The sequence below is a fragment of the Natator depressus genome, chromosome 9 (assembly GCF_965152275.1).
Source record: "Natator depressus isolate rNatDep1 chromosome 9, rNatDep2.hap1, whole genome shotgun sequence".
NCBI classification, from domain to species: domain Eukaryota; kingdom Metazoa; phylum Chordata; order Testudines; family Cheloniidae; genus Natator; species Natator depressus.
In genome coordinates, this window is record NC_134242.1 from 16,405,624 (window position 1) to 16,430,122 (window position 24,499).

At 37.6% G+C, this 24,499-nt stretch overlaps 1 protein-coding gene across 1 annotated transcript in view; it reads right to left on the bottom strand.

Moving 5' to 3' along the window:
• Nucleotides 1–7,215: 7,215 nt before the first annotated feature.
• SKIL (SKI like proto-oncogene) overlaps nt 7,216–24,499 on the bottom strand; it is a 28,719-nt gene continuing 11,435 nt past the window's right edge. The window contains exons 3-6 of the mRNA XM_074963582.1: nt 18,136–18,374; nt 17,654–17,895; nt 12,701–12,925; nt 7,216–8,144 (exon numbers count right to left, since the gene is read on the bottom strand). Coding sequence (XP_074819683.1) covers nt 7,983–8,144; nt 12,701–12,925; nt 17,654–17,895; nt 18,136–18,374 — 868 coding nt within the window. The 3' untranslated portion in view covers nt 7,216–7,982. The remainder of the gene's footprint in view (nt 8,145–12,700; nt 12,926–17,653; nt 17,896–18,135; nt 18,375–24,499) is intronic.

Genomic DNA, 24,499 nt, shown 5'->3' on the forward strand with positions numbered 1-24,499 from the left:
GAGTCCTTTCAGTGGACAGAACGATCTCTTACGTGGAGAAAGCCATGCAAAGGGACATGGAAGCAGGAAAATTCCATGCAATCCTGCAAAACATTCCTTCAAAGGAAGATACATTGGCTAGCCAAAAGACATACTGCTCCAAGAAATACTGTGTCCATATTCTAATTACTTCCTGCATGGGTGTTGGAAAAACTGCCCTGAGCTCCCTCCCCAAATCACTCTGCAACTGCTCAAGGGCAGCCCCAGCATAGTATTAAGTTGCTATTAGTAATACAGGTAAGGAAATTCACCTTTTAAAAATGTGTTTTTAACTGGAGAGCATCTCTAACATCTTTGGAAATGTCAAGATATTATTTGAGCTCATAATTAACCAAGGAATACAACAGAAACATACTGAGCATTACTACTGAAACATTGATGAAAAGTAGGTTGACTGGCTTTGGGGTTTAAAAACCAAACAAATGCCCTATATCATACCAACGTACATTGTCCTAAGAAATTCTGAGTGTATTTGGGTTTTTCAACACAAAGCAAGAAGCATTTCCCTACATTTTGGCTATACATTTAATCTCAAACAGGGCAACCATTCACATTTTTGCATGGTGGCTAGGGCAAATACCTCTTGCACACAGCACAAAAATAACAACACAAATGTTCAAACCTGCCAGAGAATACAGATGTCCATTTCCCATTAATTTTAACAGGAATAAGGTGTTCAAATACCTTAGGCATCTTTGAAAAATCTGTTTAAAGTTTCAATATCTTGTCATGGTCAGAGCAACACCCAGATTCTTGTACCAAGATTGTGACACCAGAATCAATAAAACAACAAACCACAAACAACAAAGAATGATCTGTCATAGTGCATTTAATATATATTCTTCAGGACAATATTTTGACTGACATGAGTGAATAAGTAATTTTAATATTAAAAAGTAAATGAATTTGCCAACTTAAAAGCAGCTGCCATTAATGTCAATATTTATTACTTAGGCAACAATAGTGTAAATGCTTTAAAGCTTCTAAACTTTATGCCTTATTATTTAGGAGAGCTCCCTGGATCAGCATTCAGTGTTTGCTCTGACAAGTGATCCGATGAAGTGAGCTGTAGCTCATGAAAGCTTATGCTCAAATAAATTGGTTAGTCTCTAAGGTGCCACAAGTAGGAAAAATCCTCTCACCTGTAAAGGGTTAAGAAGCTAAAGGTAACCTCGCTGGCACCTGACCAAAATGACCAATGAGGAGACAAGATACTTTCAAAAGCTGGGAGGAGGGAGAGAAACAAAGGGTCTGGGTCTGTCTATATGCTGCTTTTGCTGGGGATAGACCAGGAATGGAGTCTTAGAACTTTTAGCAAGTAATCTAGCTAGGTATGCATTAGATTATGATTTCTTTAAATGGCTGAGAAAAGCATTGTGCTGAATAGAATGACTATTTCTGTCTGTGTGTCTTTTTTGTCACTTAAGGTTTTGCCTAGAGGGATTCTCTATGTTTTGAATCTAATTACCCTGTAAGGTATCTACCATCCTGATTTTACAGGGGTGATTCCTTTACTTCTATTTACTTCTATATCTATTAAAAGTCTTCTTGTAAGAAAACTGAATGCTTTTTCATTGTTCTCAGATCTAAGGGTTTGGGTCTGTGGTCACCTATGCAAATTGGTGAGGATTTTTACCAAACCTTTCCCAGGAAGTGGGGTGCAAGGGTTGGGAGGATTTTGGGGGGTAAGACTTGTCCAAACTATGTTTCCCAGTAAACCCAGTTAGAGTTTGGTGGTGGCAGTGGTTATTCCAAGGACAAAGGATAAAATTAATTTGTACCTTGGGGAAGTTTTAACCTAAGCTGGTAAAAGTAAGCTTAGGAGGTTTTCATGCAGGTCCCCACATCTGTACCCTAGAGTTCAGAGTGGGGGAGGAACCTTGACAATTATAATCAGACATGATCTTGAAATTAAAAATAATTTTAATAGTGGTTTTAAAATATAAAGGATTTACACATTTTTATTTTTAAAGCATTTTGAAAATTGATCTACAACTTCCACATTAACAGGGATATAAATAATTACTCAGCATAATGGCTCCCCAGCATCAGAAGATTCAGAAATGCCAACTGTGATTTTAAATTCCATTGTCACCAACATATTTCATATGGTGACATGTGCTTGCCTTATGCACTTTCAGGCTGCAAAGAAAGGGGTGGAATTTCCTTTTAAAACAATTTTTCTGGTGTTTTCACTTTCCCAAAGAGAGACTATACTGTATTTTTACAGTAGCTAGATAGGGGAAAGGCCTGTTTTCCTGAGAGAATCTGCCAAGCACACAAAGGAGGTTTCATTTACATAAATACAAATACCAGTATTTCCAGGTATATAGAATCTTGGTTCCATAATTCCCAAGTAATGTACTGATGCTAAGGGCAGCGACAGTTACGGAAAAGTGGACCTACAAGTTTTAGGAATGCAAAAGTTTTTGGAATCCTGGTCCTACTATAGTCAATGGGAATTTTGCTATTCTTTTAATGGGGACCTGGATTTCAGCCCTAGCATTACCCCCCCCCCCCAACCTACGTATTTTGTAGCAGGATGGTTAGGTGTTTTTTGAAAACAAGCCATGAATGTTCCAGTGTCCTGTGTAGAACTGTAATACTCAGAAAGGCCTTCCACAAAGGTTAAGTTCACACAGCATTGTAAATAAATACCATGAAAACAAGTGTTTTGACAGTACAGTTCTTTATTTGTATTTGAATGCACAATCTATACAGAATATTTACAAGGCATGAAAATGGAAAACAGCACAAAATACAATTGAGGTATAAGCTAAGAGCACAGTATGTCATGTTTCAATAAATATAATTCAAAATTTGTAAACTAAGTGACCAGATAGATGCATCTTGTTTTACTAAAACCATATAAAATATTGGTTAATCTCACGTGAGGTAGAGGACAGCTTTGCATGTCATGTAATGCAACCACAGCAACGCTAACGATAAAACTGTACATCATTGGCAGAAAATTAAAAATTGTTGAATGCACTGATCATTTTATCTCAGGCTTTTTACTAATTTCAGAATAGTTATTCCACTTGTTGCCTTAATTAGAGAGATATTCTACAATGTTTTATCAGTTATTCTTTGTAATTGAAAGATTAATTATACTGCCATGTCAGCATCAATAAATACTTCCAATAGTGAGCATGAAAACACAAAAATAGATTTGGTCAATCACAGACCTTATAACCCTGGAAGGCAACATAACTGCAGCAAAACATTTTTAGACAAACTTTTATATTTCCTAGAATTATTTTAAATACAGTACAACTGTGCTTTCCTTGTTTTCAAGTGAGGTATCTACATTTGAAGAAAAATATTTTATAGATTTTTATTACATTTAGCTGATTTTCAAGTGTTTTGCTTTCTTTTTAAAACCTTTTGATCTGCTGTGCTTGATGAAGAAATGTCTCAACCCACCAATTTTTCAAGCGTTTTCCAACTGGAACAGTAACTCAGCAGAAAACAAAAATTCTATCCTTAATAATAATGGAGACATATCATTAAATGTACCATGCAGTTGGTAAGTTGGTGACTTTTACTTTCACAAAAGTGGCTACTAGGCAGAAAACTGACTGTCCTTTTGAACTTAAGGAGAAATGTAACCAATATAAAATACTAGAACCAACATTCCAGTAAGGAAAATGTGTAACTGCCTCTCATACTACAAATGCAACAAACAAATGTAACATTACTGAAATCTGCAGCTTTTTGTACTAAGATATTTTACTGTTGACAGCTTAGATAAAATTACTTAACCACTGCAAGCACAGAATTACAGGTAGGTGTACTTAAGTATTTTGTTAACTTTACCATACTATAAAAAGTTCTGTCATGTGGATTAATTACATGGATTAAGTGCAGGGGAAAAAATACAAAGTCAATATTTTTACTGACTAGTCAAAATATATACCCTACTAACAAGAAGTAAATTTTAGGAAGCTGACTATGAAAGTATTTCAAGGCCAACTTTACAACTAATCCTACAAAAATGTTTCTAAGATTTCTTATCCCATCATTATAGTTAATTGAAAAATTAATTTTTCAAATTTAATTTAATGCTTTTTTCAAACTAAAACCAAGAATGTATGAATAAAAAGTTGTTCGTGACTTCCAAAAGGTGGGCCTGAGCAGTGCCTGACAGGCCAACATACCAGTAGCTTTATACGCCCTCTAACTTTGCCTACTTAACTAACTGCATTTTACCTTTACTATATACAAATAATTTTACACCTAAGCTATTAATATATTAAATATAGAATAAAATTACTTCAAGAATGTAAAACAACTACTATATTTAGCCAGATACTAAAGTTAAAGGATAACAAAAACTAAAGCAAAGCTTCTTTGAATTAACGTCAAGATTTTGCTAACCTCTCTTTATCTAGTGTTAAATGATTGCATTTGTGAATCTGGGTGATTTTACAGCTTCCAACATTACAAAAGATTTACTACTCTTCTAAAGTCATTACATTTCTCTTGCAGAGTCGAGTGCACCTAATATATGAAAGTTTTCCTTTAAATTAAAATGTATATTAATAAACTAGGTATTTATGTTGAATACTAATTATTTTCTTCCAAAAGTGCTCTAGGCAACTTTGCTTCTAAGTGTTCATTAATGAAACTTTTAAAATTAAGAATATTTTAGTCTTTTTCTAAAAAATTAATATTAGGAAAATCTGAAAAACAAACTTCCTGTGTAAAAGACCAACATACAGAAACTAGAATCAAAACAAATTTCACTATTAATATATAAAATGAGCATCATAAGATTAAGAAACCAAGTTCATATTGACAGATTAACTTTTGCCAGCAGTCTCTCTAAATGGGCATTCCAAGTCTCTGCATACATTGTCAAATAAGCAATTTATCATAACTACTCTAAGTCAGTAAAACAGCTCAACATAAAACTATTTATTCTAGAACTTATACAGTATTTACAATTTACTAGAAAACTATCTTTCTATTACTATGGACACAAAACCTATGGCACATTTGTATATATTTTATTACCTAAAATCTGTATAAAATTAAGTCTACACATGTGGAATTGTGCTATGCAAAGAACCTAAAATGGTTATTTCTTTACTCAATGTAGGAGGATTACAGTAATTTAAAACTTACTGTAATTTTAGAATTAAATGGTATATTTACAAAGTTACCTTTTAAAAGATTTTAATCAATTTTAAGTGGCATTTTGAGCCAATTATTTTATAATTAAGAGGCCATATCTGCAATGGGAATTGTTTTGCTAAAACTTACCACAGCTCCACCTCTGGTTGCAGTAATGGGAATACTAGTATAGACTGTAGCCACTAGCATTTTAAACACTGCATCATTTAGACGGGTTTTGAACAGAGTTAGATAGCATGTGATTACAACACTGGCAGATCCATGGAGCCCTGTCTACAGTAGCACTGGACTCCCACGGTTGTTACCACTGGTAAGTTGAAATAGTGGCAACAACAATGGGAAATTTTGCCAGAAATCACCTAGTGTAGACAAGAGTCTAAAAGTGAACATTGATCTACTACTACTACTACTGTAATTATCCAGTGAGGCCTCTACCCATTCAACAATACATGAAATACTGTGGTAAATCAGATAGTATAAGAATATTAAACAACCCCTTTAGGTCCTATCTACACTGATGATTAAACTATGTGAGCCAACATGGTTTCAAGTGCAAGATACACTCTGAAAAGTAAGTAGAAATGGCATAATGGGATTCTTTACTGCCTCAATGACATTCAGATCAAACATTTTCAGTTTACCAGAAAACAGGGTATTTTTCCCAGCTGTTAACTAGCACTCACAGCCTGAGACCTGAGAGCCAAGCTGTGTTCTTTCAGGTTCCAACATCTAATAATAAGGATTTTGCAGTTGGAATGTGGTCAGCAGTTTTTTTGGTATGTAAACTAGACTAGAACACAGCTCACTCTCTCATAGCTGTATTGACTATGTATATAGTAGTAAGACTTTTTTGGGGGGGTCTTTAAAGCAAATAGACATGACTTTGAATACAAAAGCATATAAGGAGCAATCAGGCACTTTTGTCTCCACCCCATAGTCCCCTTTAAATAGTTTGGCTTGCCCAGAGTAGATAGGTATACCTATTTTTAAAAGAATGATCCCAAGATGCCAGAGTGAAAATTTTGTGCTCTGTAATCCATAATAGCAAGGGACACGATGTTTCAAATTGCTTCATTTAACCTGCTTTAATCCTCAGTGTAGATGGGACATTAAGAATTTATTAAAATTCTAAAACACATATTCTTAATTTTCTCTCTCCAAACTTGAACAAGCAGTATATGGCACATATGCCAACTTAATCTTTCTTTGTACAATATTTGCTACATTTGTGAAAAAATTAAAATGCATGCAAAGTTTTTAATTTTAGCTAATTCAGAACAAAAATGGAAGCAGACATTTTTACTCATGATTTTATCTAACACTAATTTAACTGTGGAGAGAACAACAAAGACACAAAACTATAGCAAACTATTTCAGTTAACAGTGGACTCAGATTATGGAACATGGAACTACTAAAAGTATTTCTAATCAACAACAACTAAAGTCTGTCACTAGAGATCCTTCAAATTTTTTGGAAAGAAGTAAAAGACTGTATTCTTTCACCCAATTTTGTAATAATGCATTTAATATGTCAGGATTCTAATAATAAGGGATTCTAAATCCAATCCTTTGTGACCAGGATTTTTCAACATTAATGTCAAGTATACCAATATAGGGATTCTGTACTTCTATCCATTTTTAAATATTATGGGTTGAACATGCAGTATTTTTGAAGATTATGGTAATATTTGCCATGTTATTTAACCACACAAAGTATCAAAATGACTTTCAAAGTGTCATAGCTCAAAATTTGATTTTTTTTTTTAACTTTTTACTAATTACCTAAATGTCAATAAGGCCTGTTTCTACATACCAAAAGAAATCTGTAGAGAAGAGAGACTTTTGGATATCAAAATAACTAACATATATGAATGATAACAATTGTTATTCTCCAGAGCATTAATATTTTCAAAACAATGTTAATAATCCAAATGTTCAGGGTTTCTACAATACAGCCCCCAATTTTTTTTAAAGACTTTCTTCAATAGTTGTTACCTGAAAAGGATGGGGGGGGGGGAGGAGAGAGAGACGGGGGGGGGATGGGATGGGAGCAGAGGGAAGGAGATTTTTAAACTTTAAAATACACAGGATTCCATTTCAGTTGTTCCTTTTCACACTGAAATGCATAATGTTGTCATCCTCCAAAATGCCAACAGAATACCACAACTTAGATTTTGAAATTCTTTCATCTTGATAATGGACATTTAATAGCAACTATTAAAAACAACAGTTTGAAAATTCTTACAGATGAAATTATGGAAAAAAACCTCTGGCTATTATATTTCTGATGGTCAAATCTCCTTTTATCAGCATGTAAACATGCAGCATTAATTTACAAATGAAAAGCTGCCCTTATTGTCACTGAATTCCTTACTGTAACCTAAATTCTGCTTTTCTATTTTAAGTTTAGAAAAGATCATAATTAAAAAAAATACATTTCTATAACTGGATATCCAATAGATAGCAAAATAAAAATGACCACAGTATATTTTAAACATACAATGCTGCTTTCAAAAGGTGCAGAGTCCTCAAGACTGCATTAGAAATATAGGCAGAAACTGACTGTTCTTAAACAAAAGGTTTCATATTGTTAATAGCTGTCTGAGAAAAAACACCAGTACAAATAAATGCAGATTTTCATTAGTTAAGAAAATCTAAAAATGTATATCAAGATATATATCATCACCTTGGTTTTCAGTTTGGGAACTAGAAATACCTTGTCTTATCATACAGATAAATTGCGCACAATTCAACTACAAAAAACCCGGTTTGAAGGGTACAACTGAGTTTCCCGCTACCAACTTCTATTTTCCTTTTCCATTCTTTGAAGATTTCAAAATCTGAAGCTTCAGTTCCTTAATCATCATCTCTAACTTTTCTCTTGCTTCTCGTTCTTGTCTCAGTTCATCTTGGAGCTCTTGTCTATCTGCCTCTGCATGATCCAGTCTCTGTCTCAGTTCTGCCAACTGCACAAATAATTAAAAAGAAAGGAGAGAGCAATTTTTACATATATATTTGTAAAGGCCAGGTATTCATTTAATGAACCAGCTGATTAATGTTGTAAGTATCAGATAAAAATATTTCAGATGAACAATGTGTCTCAGATCAGGTCACAAAGACTTTTTTAAAATAAAGAATCTTTTTCAAAAAGTTGCCATGTACTAGTACACTATTGGCAACAATGTAGTACTATACATGCATACCCACCCTGGTACAATACAAGTAGATCCCCACATTGTGTATATTTAGATATGTTTTCATATTAGTATATGAACTGTCATACCACATCATATCATTAGTACATGTAATCAGATATTAAGTCTCTGCCGGTGGTCAGTACCAGATGCTTTTCATATCCCATATTGTATCCCATTGTTTTTGTTCTCTCCGTTTAATTGTCTTGCCTGACAAAATGCTACTTTATTCCGTAAGCATTAATTTTAATGTGCCTCTATACCTAAGGATGTCACCAGAATAAGACATGATGGTATGGTCAGCTATGATTACCTTTAGTTCAAACCAAAGAGAACTGTGCAAACTAAAGAGAAGATGACTATTTAAATTACCTACATAAAAATGTATAGTTAAAACATGAGCATACATATAGCACAAATATTTTGAATAATATAAAATCAGTGTGCTTACTTCACAAAGAAAAGCTAAGTGAAAAATATAATGTAAAATACCCCAAAGCCAAGACATTCATAGTTACAGTTCAAACTCACTAGAGTGATAGAGAATTTAAATTAATTTGCTACATGAAGTCACCTATTGTTGCAAAGACAATGACCCCAATAATACCAAATCATTCTGATTAGTGCAAACTGATTAGTGCATACACTATACTCTTGGGATTATATACTTTCATTTCAATGTCACATGTCTATCATGCTGGAAACTCATACCCCCAGTTAACTTGGTCACCATGAGCACGCACACACTTCTCTCCTTAACAGTCAATTCAATATGTTCAGTATATTGCATTACTTAATATTGAAGGTAAACTGAAGAACCTGATGACCAGTTATGCAAATGATACAATAATGCCAGGCTACAAGTTCTCTCATAGAATTCTTTGTTCATTTCTGGCAATGACACTGATGAAGATTTTGTTGAACTGATAGCTTGAGGAGGTGATCTGTTAGAGCTGGTTGGAACATTTTGACAAAAACATGACATTTTTGCGTTCTTTTCAATTTTCCAAAGACTTAGTAATTGGTGACCTTTGAAGGCCCCCCCCCACCCCGCTAAGGAATAGTGTTCCATGTACAATGGGTGATGTGAAAGAAGATAAAGAAATATCTCCCAAGACTGAACTGAACTAATTTATCCCTGAGTCTCCCCATTCTTTTTTTAAGAAGGTGGTGGGGACAGCAGATATGGACGCATTTTTGAAAAGTGACATTAAGCCTAATGCAGTAAAAACAAAGAGCAGAAATGAGAGAAATTAATCAGACATTGAAGCCATTTACTATAGAACTGTAATATAAATATAACATTGCTTTGGGTTTTGTTTAGAGTGTCTCTTACATTCAAACTCCTTTCCCCCCAAAAGGAATGATCATGGATTCAGGTGTCTTAGTCTAGATTTTTCCTCCCCTCCATTCCTCTCCTTCCACAAAACTCTTTTTAGGACAGAAGTGGGAACTGGAGAAGCCTGCTGATGTTGTTGGCTTTTTTTGAGGGAGCTCGGCCAGCTTGATCAGAAGGGTACTTTAAGCAGTGATGACAGTTATACTCCTGCTCCCTATCTGACTCATGTATATAGATAATCCAATAATTTATGTCTAACAAAAGGGTTTTATGAAATCTGGAGAACTTCAAGATTAGACTCGGTAAGTTTATGGAGGAGATGGTACGATGGGATAACACGATTTTGGCAATTAATTGATCTTTAACTATTCATGGTAAATAGGCCCAATGGCCTGTGATGGAATGTTAGATGGGGTGGGATCTGAGTTACTACAGAGAATTCTTTCATGGGTATCTGGCTGGTGAATCTTGCCCACATGCTCAGGGTTCAGCTGATTGCCATATTTGGGGTTGGGAAGGAATTTTCCTCCAGGGCAGATTGGAAGAGGCCCTGGGGGTTTTTCGCCTTCCTCTGCAGCATGGGGCACAGGTCACTTGCTGGAGGATTCTCTGCACTGTGAAGTCTTTAAACCATGATTTGAGGACTTCAATAGCTCAGACATAGGTGAGAGGTTTATTGCAGGAGTGGGTGGGTGAGATTCAGTGGCCTGCATTGCACAGGAGGTCAGACTAGATGATCATAATTTTCCCTTCTTACCTTAATATCTATGAGTCTATGAGCTGGGCACTGACACAGGCGTAAGCATTTTCTAATTGTTCTGAAGTATGCCAGGCACAGATGACCCACCTGCTTTGAATTTAGAACCATGCCATTTAGAACCATTTGTGGCACTTTCTCCTTTAGTACTGACCTCTTTCTTCATGATCAAGGCCAATTAGATGGTCCTTTGAAAGTGGCGGGCTGTTAGCATGGACTCCTTGACTCTACTACTGTGCTTTTGTGGAGAGCAGGTAACAGGTGCAATGAAATAATATGCATAATGCCACTGTGATGTATGCAGTGCAGGAGCCAGGAAGAGAGCCTCTGATTTAACTTTCTTGCAGGATTCCAGCCATTTGGAAGGATCCACTGGCAGGCTAGTGATACTGGCTAAACTACTCCACCGTACTTTGTAGGGAACTGGTGGCAAGTGTGGTAAAATGGCAGATTAGACTAGACCATTTTGCTACACTCACTGAGGGAGCCAGGAAGAAGGGACTTCCACCCACAACACCCTCAGGCTGGTCTAGAAGGAAGAACAATGATCCAGGTAAGCTCTGAATTCTGCTTTCTCTTGGTTTCCCAGCAGAAGGGTATTTCTCACAATTTAAAGCTCTCAGAGGTAGAGAGCAGAGCCTGCAGATGCTTTCTATGATAGAAACAGTGAACTGAGGATCTCTGGAATGCTACATCCAGCCTATGAAGAAATCACTGTTCAGAAGAATTATATTTCACTCAGATGTGTCTGTGACTGATGCTGACGGGTATGGCCAAAATCAATTGCTAGTAACATAGAAATAATTAGACAAGAACGCTTGAATGAGCTGTACTGTCCCATTGAACCACACAGCTAAACAATTGGGAGTTTACGTGAAAAATGTGTTTAGCCTCATAAATCTAACTTTTTAAAAAACCCTTTGGAGAATAATTTACTATTCGTGCCCTCCAAAGAATGTACACTATACAAAAAACACACTGAACACAATTATCTTCATAAATCAGAATACGCTGTTATCTGCAGTAATGGGGCTTGTACCAGATGTTTAGTAAATTGGACTACACACAGAAAAGATTATTTCTGACAGCAGAGTTTAGGAATCCTACTGAGCAGAATGTCATGAAATTAAGCTCAACAGAAAGGATTTCTGATCCTAAATCAAATACTTCTTCATTCAGCCAGTGGCTGCTTTTCATCTTGTGGTAGTTTTAGTATAGTAAGGGAAGTATAATATAATTTTATTGACAAGCTGACCACAAAATTTATCGACTTTGGGTTTTAGAATTTGTTTTTAAATAATTAGGATGACTAGATCTCTATGACAGAGGATCTGAGACCTGAAATAATTAAAGTTTCATGGCAAGCAAAATTAATAAAATATTTAAAAGAGTCAGACTCCATGCTGCCTGATGTATCCAGCAGGATGACAGACACTAGCTCCTATAGAAAAGAACAATGATATAGATTAAAAGTTATTTAGTCTAAAGAAGTGAAAGTCACCACAGCTTTTGACATAGCAGCGTTGGAGACAGGAAAGCTGGGGGAACTTCCAGAGGTAACGAATCGGGAGACATCATGGGATGAAGAACCCAGACTATGGCCTTCCTCTCCAATAGGACTCTTAATCAAATGCTTCTATGAAAAGAAGAGGTAGCCTCACCTAATCCTATAGTGGACTCTGACACCAAGGGAAGCTGTCAGTCTAACCAAAGTGTGGCCAGAGAAGTGGTTGCTTCCAAAAAATATAAGTATTCTTTTTTTCTCTACAACTAAAATAAGAATATTTTATTTTGTTTAGTTTACAAGTGCAAATCTAAATGTATTAAGCAAACCATTTTTGTTTTAATTGCATTTTCTCCTCATTTTTAAAAATTCTTGTTTTTATTAAATTACTGTGGTATGGGTAATTTAATGCAGGCATCCCCAAAAAGAAGAGAACTGCATAACCTCTAAGGAGAGATGCTGAAGGATAAAGAGTTTCTGTACCCTATGTCCCCTTCAACTCTGGTCAGCAGGCATGGTGAGGTGTGCTGCCATTAGGTGAACAAGAGAGGAAAGACCAAAGAAGATGAAAGCTGGCAGTGGTACAGGTAACACACTCTTCATAGTAAAGTTTAAGAGCTGAGCTGCCAACAGCCTAGTACAATTAACTCTATTTGGCAATTTCATAATTAAGTAGGTGGTGCTAGACAAAACACAAGACAGATTTCAAGCAGTGTTTTTTTCCTTACCTGTGCTGCATACTCAGCTTCTTTGTCCTTTTCTAAATTGGAGTCACAGGTACACTTTTGCCTCATCACCTGTTCCAGTTTTTTCTCCAAGTCTCTCTGCTCAACATAGAATTCTTCCATTCTTTGAGCATGCTCAGTTTGCAAAGATTCAAGTTCTTTCTGTAAATTCTGCTGCTCCTCAGTTAGTTCCTTCATAACTTTAGAGTTACTTAACATTTCCACTTCCTGTCAAGAAATGATGACGATTATACACAGAGTGATTCTAAAATCACTACAATCAAAATCATTGTTTCTATTAATTTAAATGGGTATCTGGAAATACTGAGGAGAAACAAACAGAATGTCCACTTTGCTGCTGTGTAAATAGGAGTGTTGAATTCTGTAGTCATTATGCAATATAACAAAGTGGTATTGTCAAACACCCAGGGCTTCCAGAAACAAATTCTCAGGTCGCAAAAGTGAACCTATGTGAGCAGCAATTTCATTTTATAAACCAATTAAAATAATAAGAACATTACATTTGTTCTTTTATATAAAAATGCAGAGATCAAAATGGGCTGGCTTGTGGCAGCTTAGTAAGTCAGTATTTTTTCTGGATATTGCCTTCTTTTCCTCTGTAGTTTTAATATGTTTTTTAAATGAAAGCTAAGTCTTTGAACCAGGTGTAATCAAACTAGTGATATATACCAGAGTCTGCAAGCAGCCTGAAATAGCAGCTCTGGGAGGCGTGAGCTGTCCCATTTTACCTCAGTTGTGTTGATTCTAAAGTTAATTATACCAGTGTTAAAATGCAAATTAACTACTTTATTGCTCGTCAAAGAACATGAAACAAAGACAACGATCAACTGACATAAATGCATGCAAGGCATGCAAGAAAGAGAGAGAATCACATTATGAAGATATGAACAACCTGATGTAAGTGGCATCTTGCTTTGGGGCCTGAAGTGGGCAGAGTTTAGTTTGTGATTAGAGCTTATGATAATTACATTTAGCTTTTTCTTCAATTCAGTCCCTGTACTACTATTTCTCTGATAAGTATCTATGGAAGAGAGGGTTTTAAGGCTAGCTATGGAGAGCTGCGGAGGTCTCTGTACCACAAATAGAAGGGAAAGAAATCTTCTGTATTTAAATTAATCTTGCCTTAATTTGAATTTAACAAAGAAGCAGAGCCGAACTGGTGATGACAACAGACTTTCAAGGGGAGAGATATTTTTCTGCTGCAAAGGGAAAAACAGACAAACTTTGCTGGAATATTTAGTTAAAAAGCTACTACAAAAGGGAAGCCCTTGTAAGCAGCCTAAACAGTAAATATAATCATATTTCAAGCTGGCAGAAGTGGTTAACTTAAAACTAAAGTACTACATGGAACAAGAGAGGAAGATAATATTTATACTTTCACAAAAGTTTATTTTTGTTTAAATACCAATACATAGCATCTTTCATCCACAGATCTCAATGCACTTTACAAAGGTAGATAACTATCATTTTTCTCCATTTTACAGCTGTAAAAACTGAAATATGGAAAAGTAAACTGACTTGCACAAGGTCACAGTGAGACAGTGAAAGAGCTGATGACAGAACCCAAACCTCCTGACTCCAAGTCTGGTGCCCTAGACATTGAACCATAAAACTTCCCTGCACCTCTGAAATAAGTCTCGTACCTGGTACTAGTGCCCATTATAAAAATCAAACATTTACCAAACAGTGGCACTAGAGGGAAGGACTGGTGAAAAACTATATTGTGGTGCATGGGATCAGAGTCAAAATTTCAAAAGCCATCATATGGTGGTAAAAACCTTTGTGGGATCAGCCAAACCACAACCAACTAAACAGAAAAGTTGATGGTTTGGAGCACAAAGGAACAGAAAGTATATGGGCCAAAGAGAGGCCCAGGACAATCAAGTGCAGTGTTTTTAGCCACAAATGAATAACCCTGGAATAAATTTCACAAAAATCTAGAACAAAATCATAACAGATGAACAATGACCTAGAGCAACTCAATCCTTTGCTGAATTCCATGTTCAATCCACCTGAAAAGACAGACTTGCCTAATGAGAAGTGACTGAACCCTACTGGAGTTTGAAACACTATTTAATAGTTTTTGACAAATGTTTATTTTTTAACTCTTGGTGCTGAAGAAAAAAATTAAGATTAAAATTAACACACATTCTAATTAAAAAACAAGCATTATAAAAATCAATATAGCACATATTAAATGGATTAAAAACTGGCTGACAGATGTCAAAACACAATTGTTAGTAGGAAGTCATCAATGAGTGGCATGTTTTTACTAGGGTTCTACAGGGATCAATTCTTAGCACTGCGCTATTCAGTATATATTTTTGTTAAAGATCTGGAAGAAAGATAAAATCACTGTTGATAAAGTTTGCAACTGGCACAAAGATTGGTGGCGTGGAAATAATGACGTCATTTATACAGAACACTCTAGATCACTTGGTATTCTAGGCACAACAGACAACTTGAGTTTTAATACAGCCAAATGCAAGATCTTACATCCAGGATGGAAGACTGTAGGCCATATTTATGGGATGGGGGGACTGAATCCTGGAAAGCAGTGACATTGAAAAGGACTTAGGGGTCAGGGTAGATAACTAACTGACATGAGCTTCGATTGTTATGCATTGGCAAAAGTCTAACAAAATCCTTTTGGCTGTATAAAGAGGAATATCAAATAGAAATAAAAAGATGTCATCTCTTTATATGGACTGGGTGGGACTACTGCTGAACAGTGTGTTCAGTTTTGATGTTCACACCTTAAGATGATGTTGAAAATTGGAAAAAGTTCAGAGAATTGCTAGAAGAATAATTTAAGGTTTGGAGGACATGCTTTACAGATGGAGACTCAATCTCTTAAAGAGCTCAATCTATTTTACTGAAGAAAGGGTTAAGAGGCTACTTGATCACAGTCTTTAAGTTCCTACACAAAGAGAGAAGACTCCTGGTACTAGTGGGCTCTTTAATCTAGCAGGCAAAGGCATAACAAGATCCAGTGTCCAGAAGTTCAAGCTAGAAAAATTAAAACTGGAAATAATGCACTTTTAAGAAAAAAAAACAATGAAAGCACTTAACCACTGGAACATCTTATCAAATGTGTGCTTTCTCCATTGCATAAAGACTTTAAATCAAGATTTGATGTTTTCTTAAAAGATATTGTCTGGTTCAGTCATAAATTATTGGGTTTAAGTCAGGAATTACTGGGTGAAGTTCAATGTTTTGTCAGACTAAGTGATCATAAAGGTCCTTTGTGGCCTTAATCTGTAATTCTATGAAGATGTGAGTATGGCTGGGGAGAATGTATTTACCTGCTAACTGAACTAGAGAGTTAACACAGTGAAATTACTGAAGCCCAGATCTTGCAATTTACTCTGTGTAGGAACAAGGATCTGCCCACACTGAACCAGTTGCAGGATCAGTGCTAATATTTATTCATTCAGAGTAAAGATTACCACAGTGTCAACAGGGCCTATACACCAGTGACAGTGCTAAACTTTATCACAAGATTTAAGAGGGACTCAAGTAGAGCAAAGGTCCTTGTGCAAATGTAGATGCAAACTTCAGGTATAAACAAACACAAAACTTTATTTCATACTAAACTAAATAAGCATGAAATTCACCCCACTGCAGAGGGCCTGCACAAAGCCTTGGGCACCATGCAAGCCCTTAACTTCTGCAATGGGCTGAATTTCAGTCTCATTTATTATTAAATTATATTTTCAGGTATGTAAGGCCTAGTGTAAAATTTGGTATACAAATGTTGTGTGCAAGCATAAAAATTGTGTGAATACAACTTTAGCAAGAATATTAGGTAACTATTTTTGTAATGCCAATGCTGTTTAATTCTAGTTAACAACAGAAATATCCTGTAAAAAAAAAAAATTTAAGTACAGTACCTGAACTGTTTTTAAAAATATATTACACTACTCTGGAAATGACATTTTATTATTGCTGAATTAAATCTTAGCTATCAATGAATACAGCATTGATACATTATTTCAAAAGTAAGTGTACCATATTGTACCACACAAAAAGATAAAAGTCAAAGCTTTTGTTATCTGTCAATCCTAAATGCCAATGATAGCTCGAAGAACGCTGAGATTTTTCTATTGACCAAACCTCCTCAATTTTTCTACCACAGATATAAACTCAAAGCATAGTTTTATTCATTAAGAATTCTTCCCTTTTGTTAACTTTACTTAATAGGTCAAAAGCCTAAGACATGATCTGACAGTATGTGAGAGGTGATCTTAAATTTTATTCAAAACTGAGTCAAAAAATTATTGTTCAAGTAGCTAGCAACTTGCAGCTCATTTGAAATGGTTAAATGTAGAGTAAATTATGTCAACTGCTAGTGAAACAATATTAGACAAAGGAAGTTTCTATTCCGGTAATGGTTTAGACAGCAGCAAGATCTTAAACTACCTGGCATGTGATAGAAAAAACACAAGGTTTGAATACAGTCAGCTATTAAGCTATACTTTAATTATTAAGGTCATATACTGGTTAAGTATTTAACCTCCAAACCTACAAATTAACACCATAGAGTACCTATGGATTATTTTGGTTAAAAAGAGGATTTTGACAATTATACTTAAAGAATTCTATTAAAATATGCAATGCACATTGAAAGAAATATCTAAGCACCAAAAATTAATTAGAAAGTGAAGCACGTGGGTTTTTTTCTCCCAAGTGGTGATCTTGGCAATACACATGTACCAAGATCTGAAACTCGGTAAAATCCATTAAAAAATGGTTTTATAGTTTATCCTGCAAATGTTAACATAACGTACATTAGAAAGACAATATAGTGAATGTCAGGTTCCTAATATGAAGTATCACTTGTGCTTTATTTGTAACAGTAGCACTGATTCTAGGACCAACAAGTTAAAAGGAACAACAGTTTTCTGGTGATAAAATCAAAGGTTGGTACCATACCATTTGAAGCTGCTGCTTCTTTTGCAAAATAGTATTCAGTTTTTCTTGCTGTTTAAGGTAGGTTTTCATTACTTCTTCCATGATTCTTCCCTTGTCATCTTCACAATTGATGTCCTTGATAGGAGTTGGGGATGAGGTTTGTGCACCATTGCCTACTTCAACCTGGTTAGATTCTGCAGCGGCTTTGGAAGTGGCATGTTCAGATTTCCCTCTTCTTGTACAATTAGTTGACAGAGGTGGATCTTTAGAAGACAAAAAGGTAGCAGAACACTTGTGGAAATTTGTTTGTTGAAATTCCAGATTGCAAAAATACAAAGCAACCTATAAGATTATGTAAAATGCATAAGAATGTAGAAAAAGAATGCAGTAATATATGAAAATTACAAAATTGGCTTGCCTTTGATCTTTACTAAAGTAGATATTATTGGGTATAAAAACTGAAAGAACATGAAAGCACGTTTCAAATTTCATTATCTACTCACCCACACTTTTATGCAGTTCTGTGCTAGTTTTTAAGTCGATTTTTTCCTGCTCTTCAAGAGAGAGCTCTGGATAGGAGGCAGCTTTTTTGTGTTTGACACTATTGAATGGTTTCTGTGACTGTCCAGGTAAAGATTTAATTACTTCTGAAATCTCGACTGCTGTTTTTGTAGCTTCTTTACATTGCAATGTAAGGGATACATTTGGAGCAACCACTTTATCACACATGTAAAGGTAATGGCTGAAAGAGTAGAATAGCAAAATTAACAAAAAAACCTAAGATTTAACAAATGTGAATTAAAGCAGCAGTAAGTTATATTTAAGATGATTTCAAATATTAAATGTTTCATAAGTATAAAAAATTTGCAAGAGAAAATAAATGAATGCCAGAGGATGTTGTGAAGGTCAAGACTATAAAAAGGATTCAAAAAAGAACTAAATAAATTAATGGAGGATAGGTCTATCACTGGCTATTAGCCAGGATCAGCAGGGATGGTGTCCCTAGCCTCTGTTTGCCAGAAGTTGGGAATGGGCGACAAGGAATAGATCACTTGTTCTGTTCAGTCCCTCTGGGGCGCCTGGCATTGGCCACTGTTGGAAGATGGGATACTGGGCTAGATGGACCCTTGGTCTGACCCAGCATGGCCGTTCTTATGTTCCCTTTTAAATTGTTCTTGTATAATAGAAAGCATAGCTATCCACTGAATCTTTATGCAGTGATTACATAATCTAGGATCTTCCGAACCAAATCAAGTGGAGGAATCCAATTTTCAGTTGATTACTTTAACATGATGTACAAATTACTCATTGGATACAAAAGATAAAATTAAAAATATAAAGGCACTTATGCATGTTAAATGACCATTTTAATTTCTCAAGTATTAATCCGAGGATTCAAATGTTCGATATGGACATTCCATTAAAGAGTCTTCTTTTAAAAACTGGGTTCACAGTCTCTAGACTGTTACAAGACACCTTAGAACTCTTACAACTCTTACATTAACAGTATGTCACTGTAATAAATTGTTAAAGAAGATTACCAAGGTGAAATCAGCAGTTGCACTCAGAGATTAATCATATTCCTTACTCAGTTAACTAAGTGGGATGTTAAAAGGGTCATTTCTTCTCTGAAAATTATTTTTGAGAGCCAGATTTATTTACAATGCACTGCTGGAATCTCCCAAACTACTTCATTCAGTACCAAAAAGAAATTTATATTTAATCACCAGTACATCAGTCACACAGCAAATATATTCTTTCACAGAAAGAATTCACATTTTCAGTTCAGAAGAAAAATTCTTCCCATCAATCTTAATGATCTGGTCTTGTGCAATGTTCCCTCTAATTTTTTACATCCATGTGTGGAATGAATTTTGTTATGTGCACCAATATGGAGGTGATGTGTGGCAGGGGTGGGGCCAAGGGGTTTGGAGTGTGGGAGGGGGCTCGGGGCTGGGTTAGATAGTTGGGTGCGGGGAGGGCTCTGGCTGGGGGTGGAGGCGCTGAGGTGGGGCTGAGGATGAGGGGTTTGGGGTACGGAAGGGGGCTCAGGGCTAGAGCAAAGGGTTGGAGTACAGGGGGGTGAAGGCTACCCTGGGGCTGTAGTGGGGAGAGAGGACTCCACCCAGTTCTCTCTTACTGCAGCGGCCCAGGGCTGGGAAAAAGTGCCTCTCCCCAGTTGCGGCAGCTCCAGGGCTGGGAGAGAGGCACCTCTCCCCGCCGCAGCCCTGCACATCCCCTACCTCTCTCTTCTCCAGTCCAGGCCCCTGTGGCTGCGTGCCTGCATGGCCCTTGATAGCCTGCTGCGTGGCCGTGCAGCTTAGAGGGAACTTAGGTCTGGTGTATCAGTGCATCACGATACAGAATAGTAGTCAGGGAGGATACCAAAAGAGAAGCTTTTACTATTAAAGGTCATGTTTTTCAAAACATTGTGCCTCAGACAAACCAATGTAGAAGTTTTTAAATTTTTGTTTATATTTAGGATTACTGAACAGATAAGATGCTAATAATTCTACTCTCCCACTGGAAATTATGTTCTGACAGGTTTCTAAACAGGAGACAGTGGGAAAGCCACTGGTCTGCATTGATATTATCTGTTAAAAATATTCAAGTATGAATCTGTACCAAGCACTAATATACCGCCTGCTATGACACACAGAATGTTGCTATGCTATTGGAGCTGTGGCCATTTGAAAGGAAAACAATGCCACACAGTATATTTTCTGTTTCCACCTATTTTCCTTACTGTTTCTCATAGTTGCATATTTTAGAGAAAGCATGCAATGTAAAAACTGCAAATCAATCAGCCTCGCTCAGAAATAAAAAGTTTAATTAGGTAATAATGCAAGCTAACACACTAGTCATACAGTGTTTCAGTATTCTTTTCTTAAAAATATAAATGAAACTCTAATAAAGAAGGTGGGGAACAGAAGAAATAATTTGAAAGAAAATGTGTAAAATCACTGAGAAAGGTACCTGAACTTCCATGAATTTGATTTTTTAAAGTCCTGTTCAGCATCACCAGTTTTGCCCACTATGTGATTTTATCGCTAGAGCCCTGCAAATCCACAGATATCTGCCTTATATCTCCGGACCATTTTTGCAGATCATGACTCGGATGCGGATACAAATTTTATATCGGTGCTGGACTCTATTTATCACAAGTCTCACAATACTTGATGTTTGTCTTAAAGCTCAAGCTCCTGGAGTCAAGTGATTATGTGAGTATCTCAGCTTTCATTTTAAAAAGTAAGCCTGGAAATGTGAACCAAGCATACCCTAAAGCTAAGAAACCAGAAGACAAGTAAGAACCCCAAATTCATGACTTTTTTTTTCAATAATGATTTTTAAGCCAATTGCATGATCTTCTGGAGCTTGACTTTAAATTTTTGAACATTTGGGGTTGGCAATACTACTGACATACATCTCTAACTCTGACTGATTTTATTGTGTAAGTGCAGGGCTCATCACAACAGATTTGAAGGAAAAGGACACATGGGAGGGGAAGGGGGAAATTACAGGGGAATAGAAGGACACATACTCTACAGCAACTGTGGTTCTTTGAGATATTGTAGTCAGCGTGGATCCCACTGCAGAAGTGCATGCGCCTCACGTGTGCAAGACTGATTTTTTTTTTTAAATAAATGCATCTACTGAGGCTGCACAAGTGCCTCCTTGTGCTCCCACAGGAGGACAAAAGGGGTGTTGTGGCCACAACCATCCCTGAGTTCCCCTGAAATTCAAAGACTGTGACAACAGGGGATTCCGAAAGTGGGGATGGAGGGCAGGGCCATAGGATCCCCACTAACTACATCATCTCTAAGAACCACAGTTAATGCAGGGCAAGAAATTATTCTTTCTTCTGTGAATTTGTGTCAGCGTGAACCCCATTGTAGGTGACTGGCAAACAGTACCCCTCTGGATAGTGGGATGAGGAATATCACCTACATCAGTCCAACAGAGTTTGTAGTCTTTCTCTCCTGAACTTGGCATTTTAATCCAATGCATAATGCTTGACAAAAGTCAGTACGTTAACTCCACATGACCACCTTGCAGATTTCAGAAACTGGCTGTTAGATGCAGGGACTTCATGTCTGGATATATTATCTCACTGTAATGTTGTGACACTAGGTCTGGGAAGCCTGGTAGCTGAACAGACATCTGTAGCAGGTCTGTCAGACACAACTACCTCTGCCCATAGGGAGCTAAAAGAATGATTGTAGCTCTCTCTCATTTGACTCTGGAAAAGATCCTGGGGATCAGGGGATTAATTGAAAGACCAGATGAAAAAGGAAGGCATGTGGTAACAATCCCAGACTCATGCCACCTCTGGAACAAAACCTCAAGAATTTGGCATTGTCCTTGGTGGTGAACAGGTCTATCATGGGAAGTGCCCAGGGACTAGTCTCTATGACAGACCTCTACAGCAACCACTCATGACTAGTCACAAACTGTCTTCTCAGCAAGTCCACCAGGTTATTGCTGACACTCAGGAAGTGAAGAACCACAGAGGCTAGCCTGACGGCTCAGAGGTCTAAGACATTTACATAGTATGCCATGTCTGCTAGGGACGATGTCCCTTGCATTTGTATGTGGTTCCGGTGGGCTCCCCATTCTATTCCTGACGCATCAGTGATGAAGTCCTTGTCAGAGAGGGACTGAGAATTGTACTTCTCCTCATACACTGTTGAGTTCTAGCCAGTATCCTAGTTCTGCAACAACATGAGGTGGCAACATCATCTTCCTGTCCATCCAGCATATCACCAGAGAGTAGACTGACATAAGCCAGAGTTACAAAAGCCACAGAAGAAGTCAAATAAGCAGCGTCATGTATGTGCATGTTGACATATGGCCCAACCCTCCATGGCAGGCCAGTATCATTGTAGCCAAGCTTGATTTTTATCTTGAGTAGTAGTAATTGCAATAACAGGAATTTGTCCTCGAGAAGGTGCATTCTCTCTTACCTGTAATTGATCATAATTCCCATGAACTCTATCATCTGTGATGGAATGAGAGATGATTTTTCAATACTTCACTATGAGGCTCATCTGAGCAAACAGAGTGCATATTCAAGGTTTATCATCATCCCCTGCTGGGACCTGTCTCTGATCAGCTAATAGTCCAGGTAAGGACAGACATGGATGCCCTGTCTTCTTGGTGCACCACTACCACCGCTAGGCATTTTGTGAAGATTCTTGGTGCTGTGGAGAGTCTGAATGGCAGTAGTTGTATTAGTAGAGATCTGGCCCTACTGTGAACCTCAAGTAGTTTCTGTGGGCCAGGTTGATGGCTATGTGAAAGTACATATCCTGTAAGTCAAAAGCCATGAACCAGTCTTGTGCCTGAAGAGATGGAATGATGGAGGTAAGTGTTACCATCTTGCATATGAGGCCGTGTATGTATTTGTTCAATCCTACAACTTTGGATCCTGAACGATCAACCCCTTTTCTTCTTTGGGATATGGAAATATTGGGAGTAGAGACCTCTTCTACTATATCCTAGAAGTGGTACCTCTGTGGCAGTGTTCCTTCTAATTTTTTAAGTCTATGTGTGGAATAAATTTTGTTATGTGCACCAACATGGAGGTGATGTGTGGTGGGGGTGGGGCCGGGGCCGAAGAGTTCAGAGTGTGGGAGGGGGCTCAGTGCTGGGGCAGAGGGTGGGGTGCAGGGGAGTGAGGGCTCTGGCGGGGGGGTGCAGGCTCTGGGGTAGGGCTGGGGATGAGGGGACTGGAGTGCGGAAGGGGGCTCAGAGCTAGGGCAGGGGGTTGGTGTGTGGGAGGATGAGGGCTCTAGGGGAGGGGCTCCTCTCCCTGGCTGCGGCAGCTCCAGCGGGCCTGGGCTGGACGAGGGGAGGGGCTCCGGCGGGGCTGGGCCGAGCGAGGGGCTCCTCTCCCCAGCTGTGGCAGTTCCAGAGGGCCTGGGCCTGGCTGGGGGACGGGCTCCTCTCCCCGGCAGCTCCAGCAGGCCTGGGCCTGGCTGGGGGAGGGGTTCCTCTCCCCAGCTGCAGCAGTTCCAGTGGGCCTGGGCTGGGTGAGGGGTGCCTCTCCCCCCGGCACAGCCCTTTATAGCCTGCTGTGCGGCCGCACAGTTACAGGAAACTTAGCTTTGTGGCTCCTAGACGAAACAATGAGGACACAAGAATGGTCCCTGCAGAGGGATGGGGAAGAAAGGTGGGTGGAGGCAAGGAATAGAAATGGATATAATAGCTGTCATAAAAATAAAGGGAAGGGTAAACCCCTTGGAAATCCCTCCTGGCCAGGGGAAAGCTCCTCTCACCTGTAAAGGGTTAAGAAGCTAAAGGTAACCTCGCTGGCACCTGACCAAAATGACCAATGAGGAGACAAGATACTTTCAAAAGCTGGGAGGAGGGAGAGAAACAAAGGGTCTGTGTGTCTGTCTATATTCTGTCTTTGCCGGGGATAGACCAGGAATGGAGTCTTAGAACTTTTAGTAAGTAATCTAGCTAGGTATGTGTTAGATTATGATTTCTTTAAATGGCTGAGAAAAGAATTGTGCTGAATAGAATAACTATTTCTGTCTGTGTATCTTTTTGTAACTTAAGATTTTGCCTAGAGGGGTTCTCTATGTTTTGAATCTAATTACCCTGTAAGGTATCTACCATCCTGATTTTACAGGGGGATTTCTTATTTCTAATTACTTCTATTTTTATTAAAAGTCTTCTTGTAAGAAAACTGAATGCTTTTTCATTGTTCTCAGATCCAAGGGTTTGGGTCTGTGGTCACCTATGCAAATTGGTGAGGCTTTTTATCCAACATTTCCCGGGAAAGGGGGGGTGCAAGTGTTGGGAGGATTGTTCATTGTTCTTAGGATCCAAGGGTCTGGGTCTGTAGTCACCTAGGCAAAT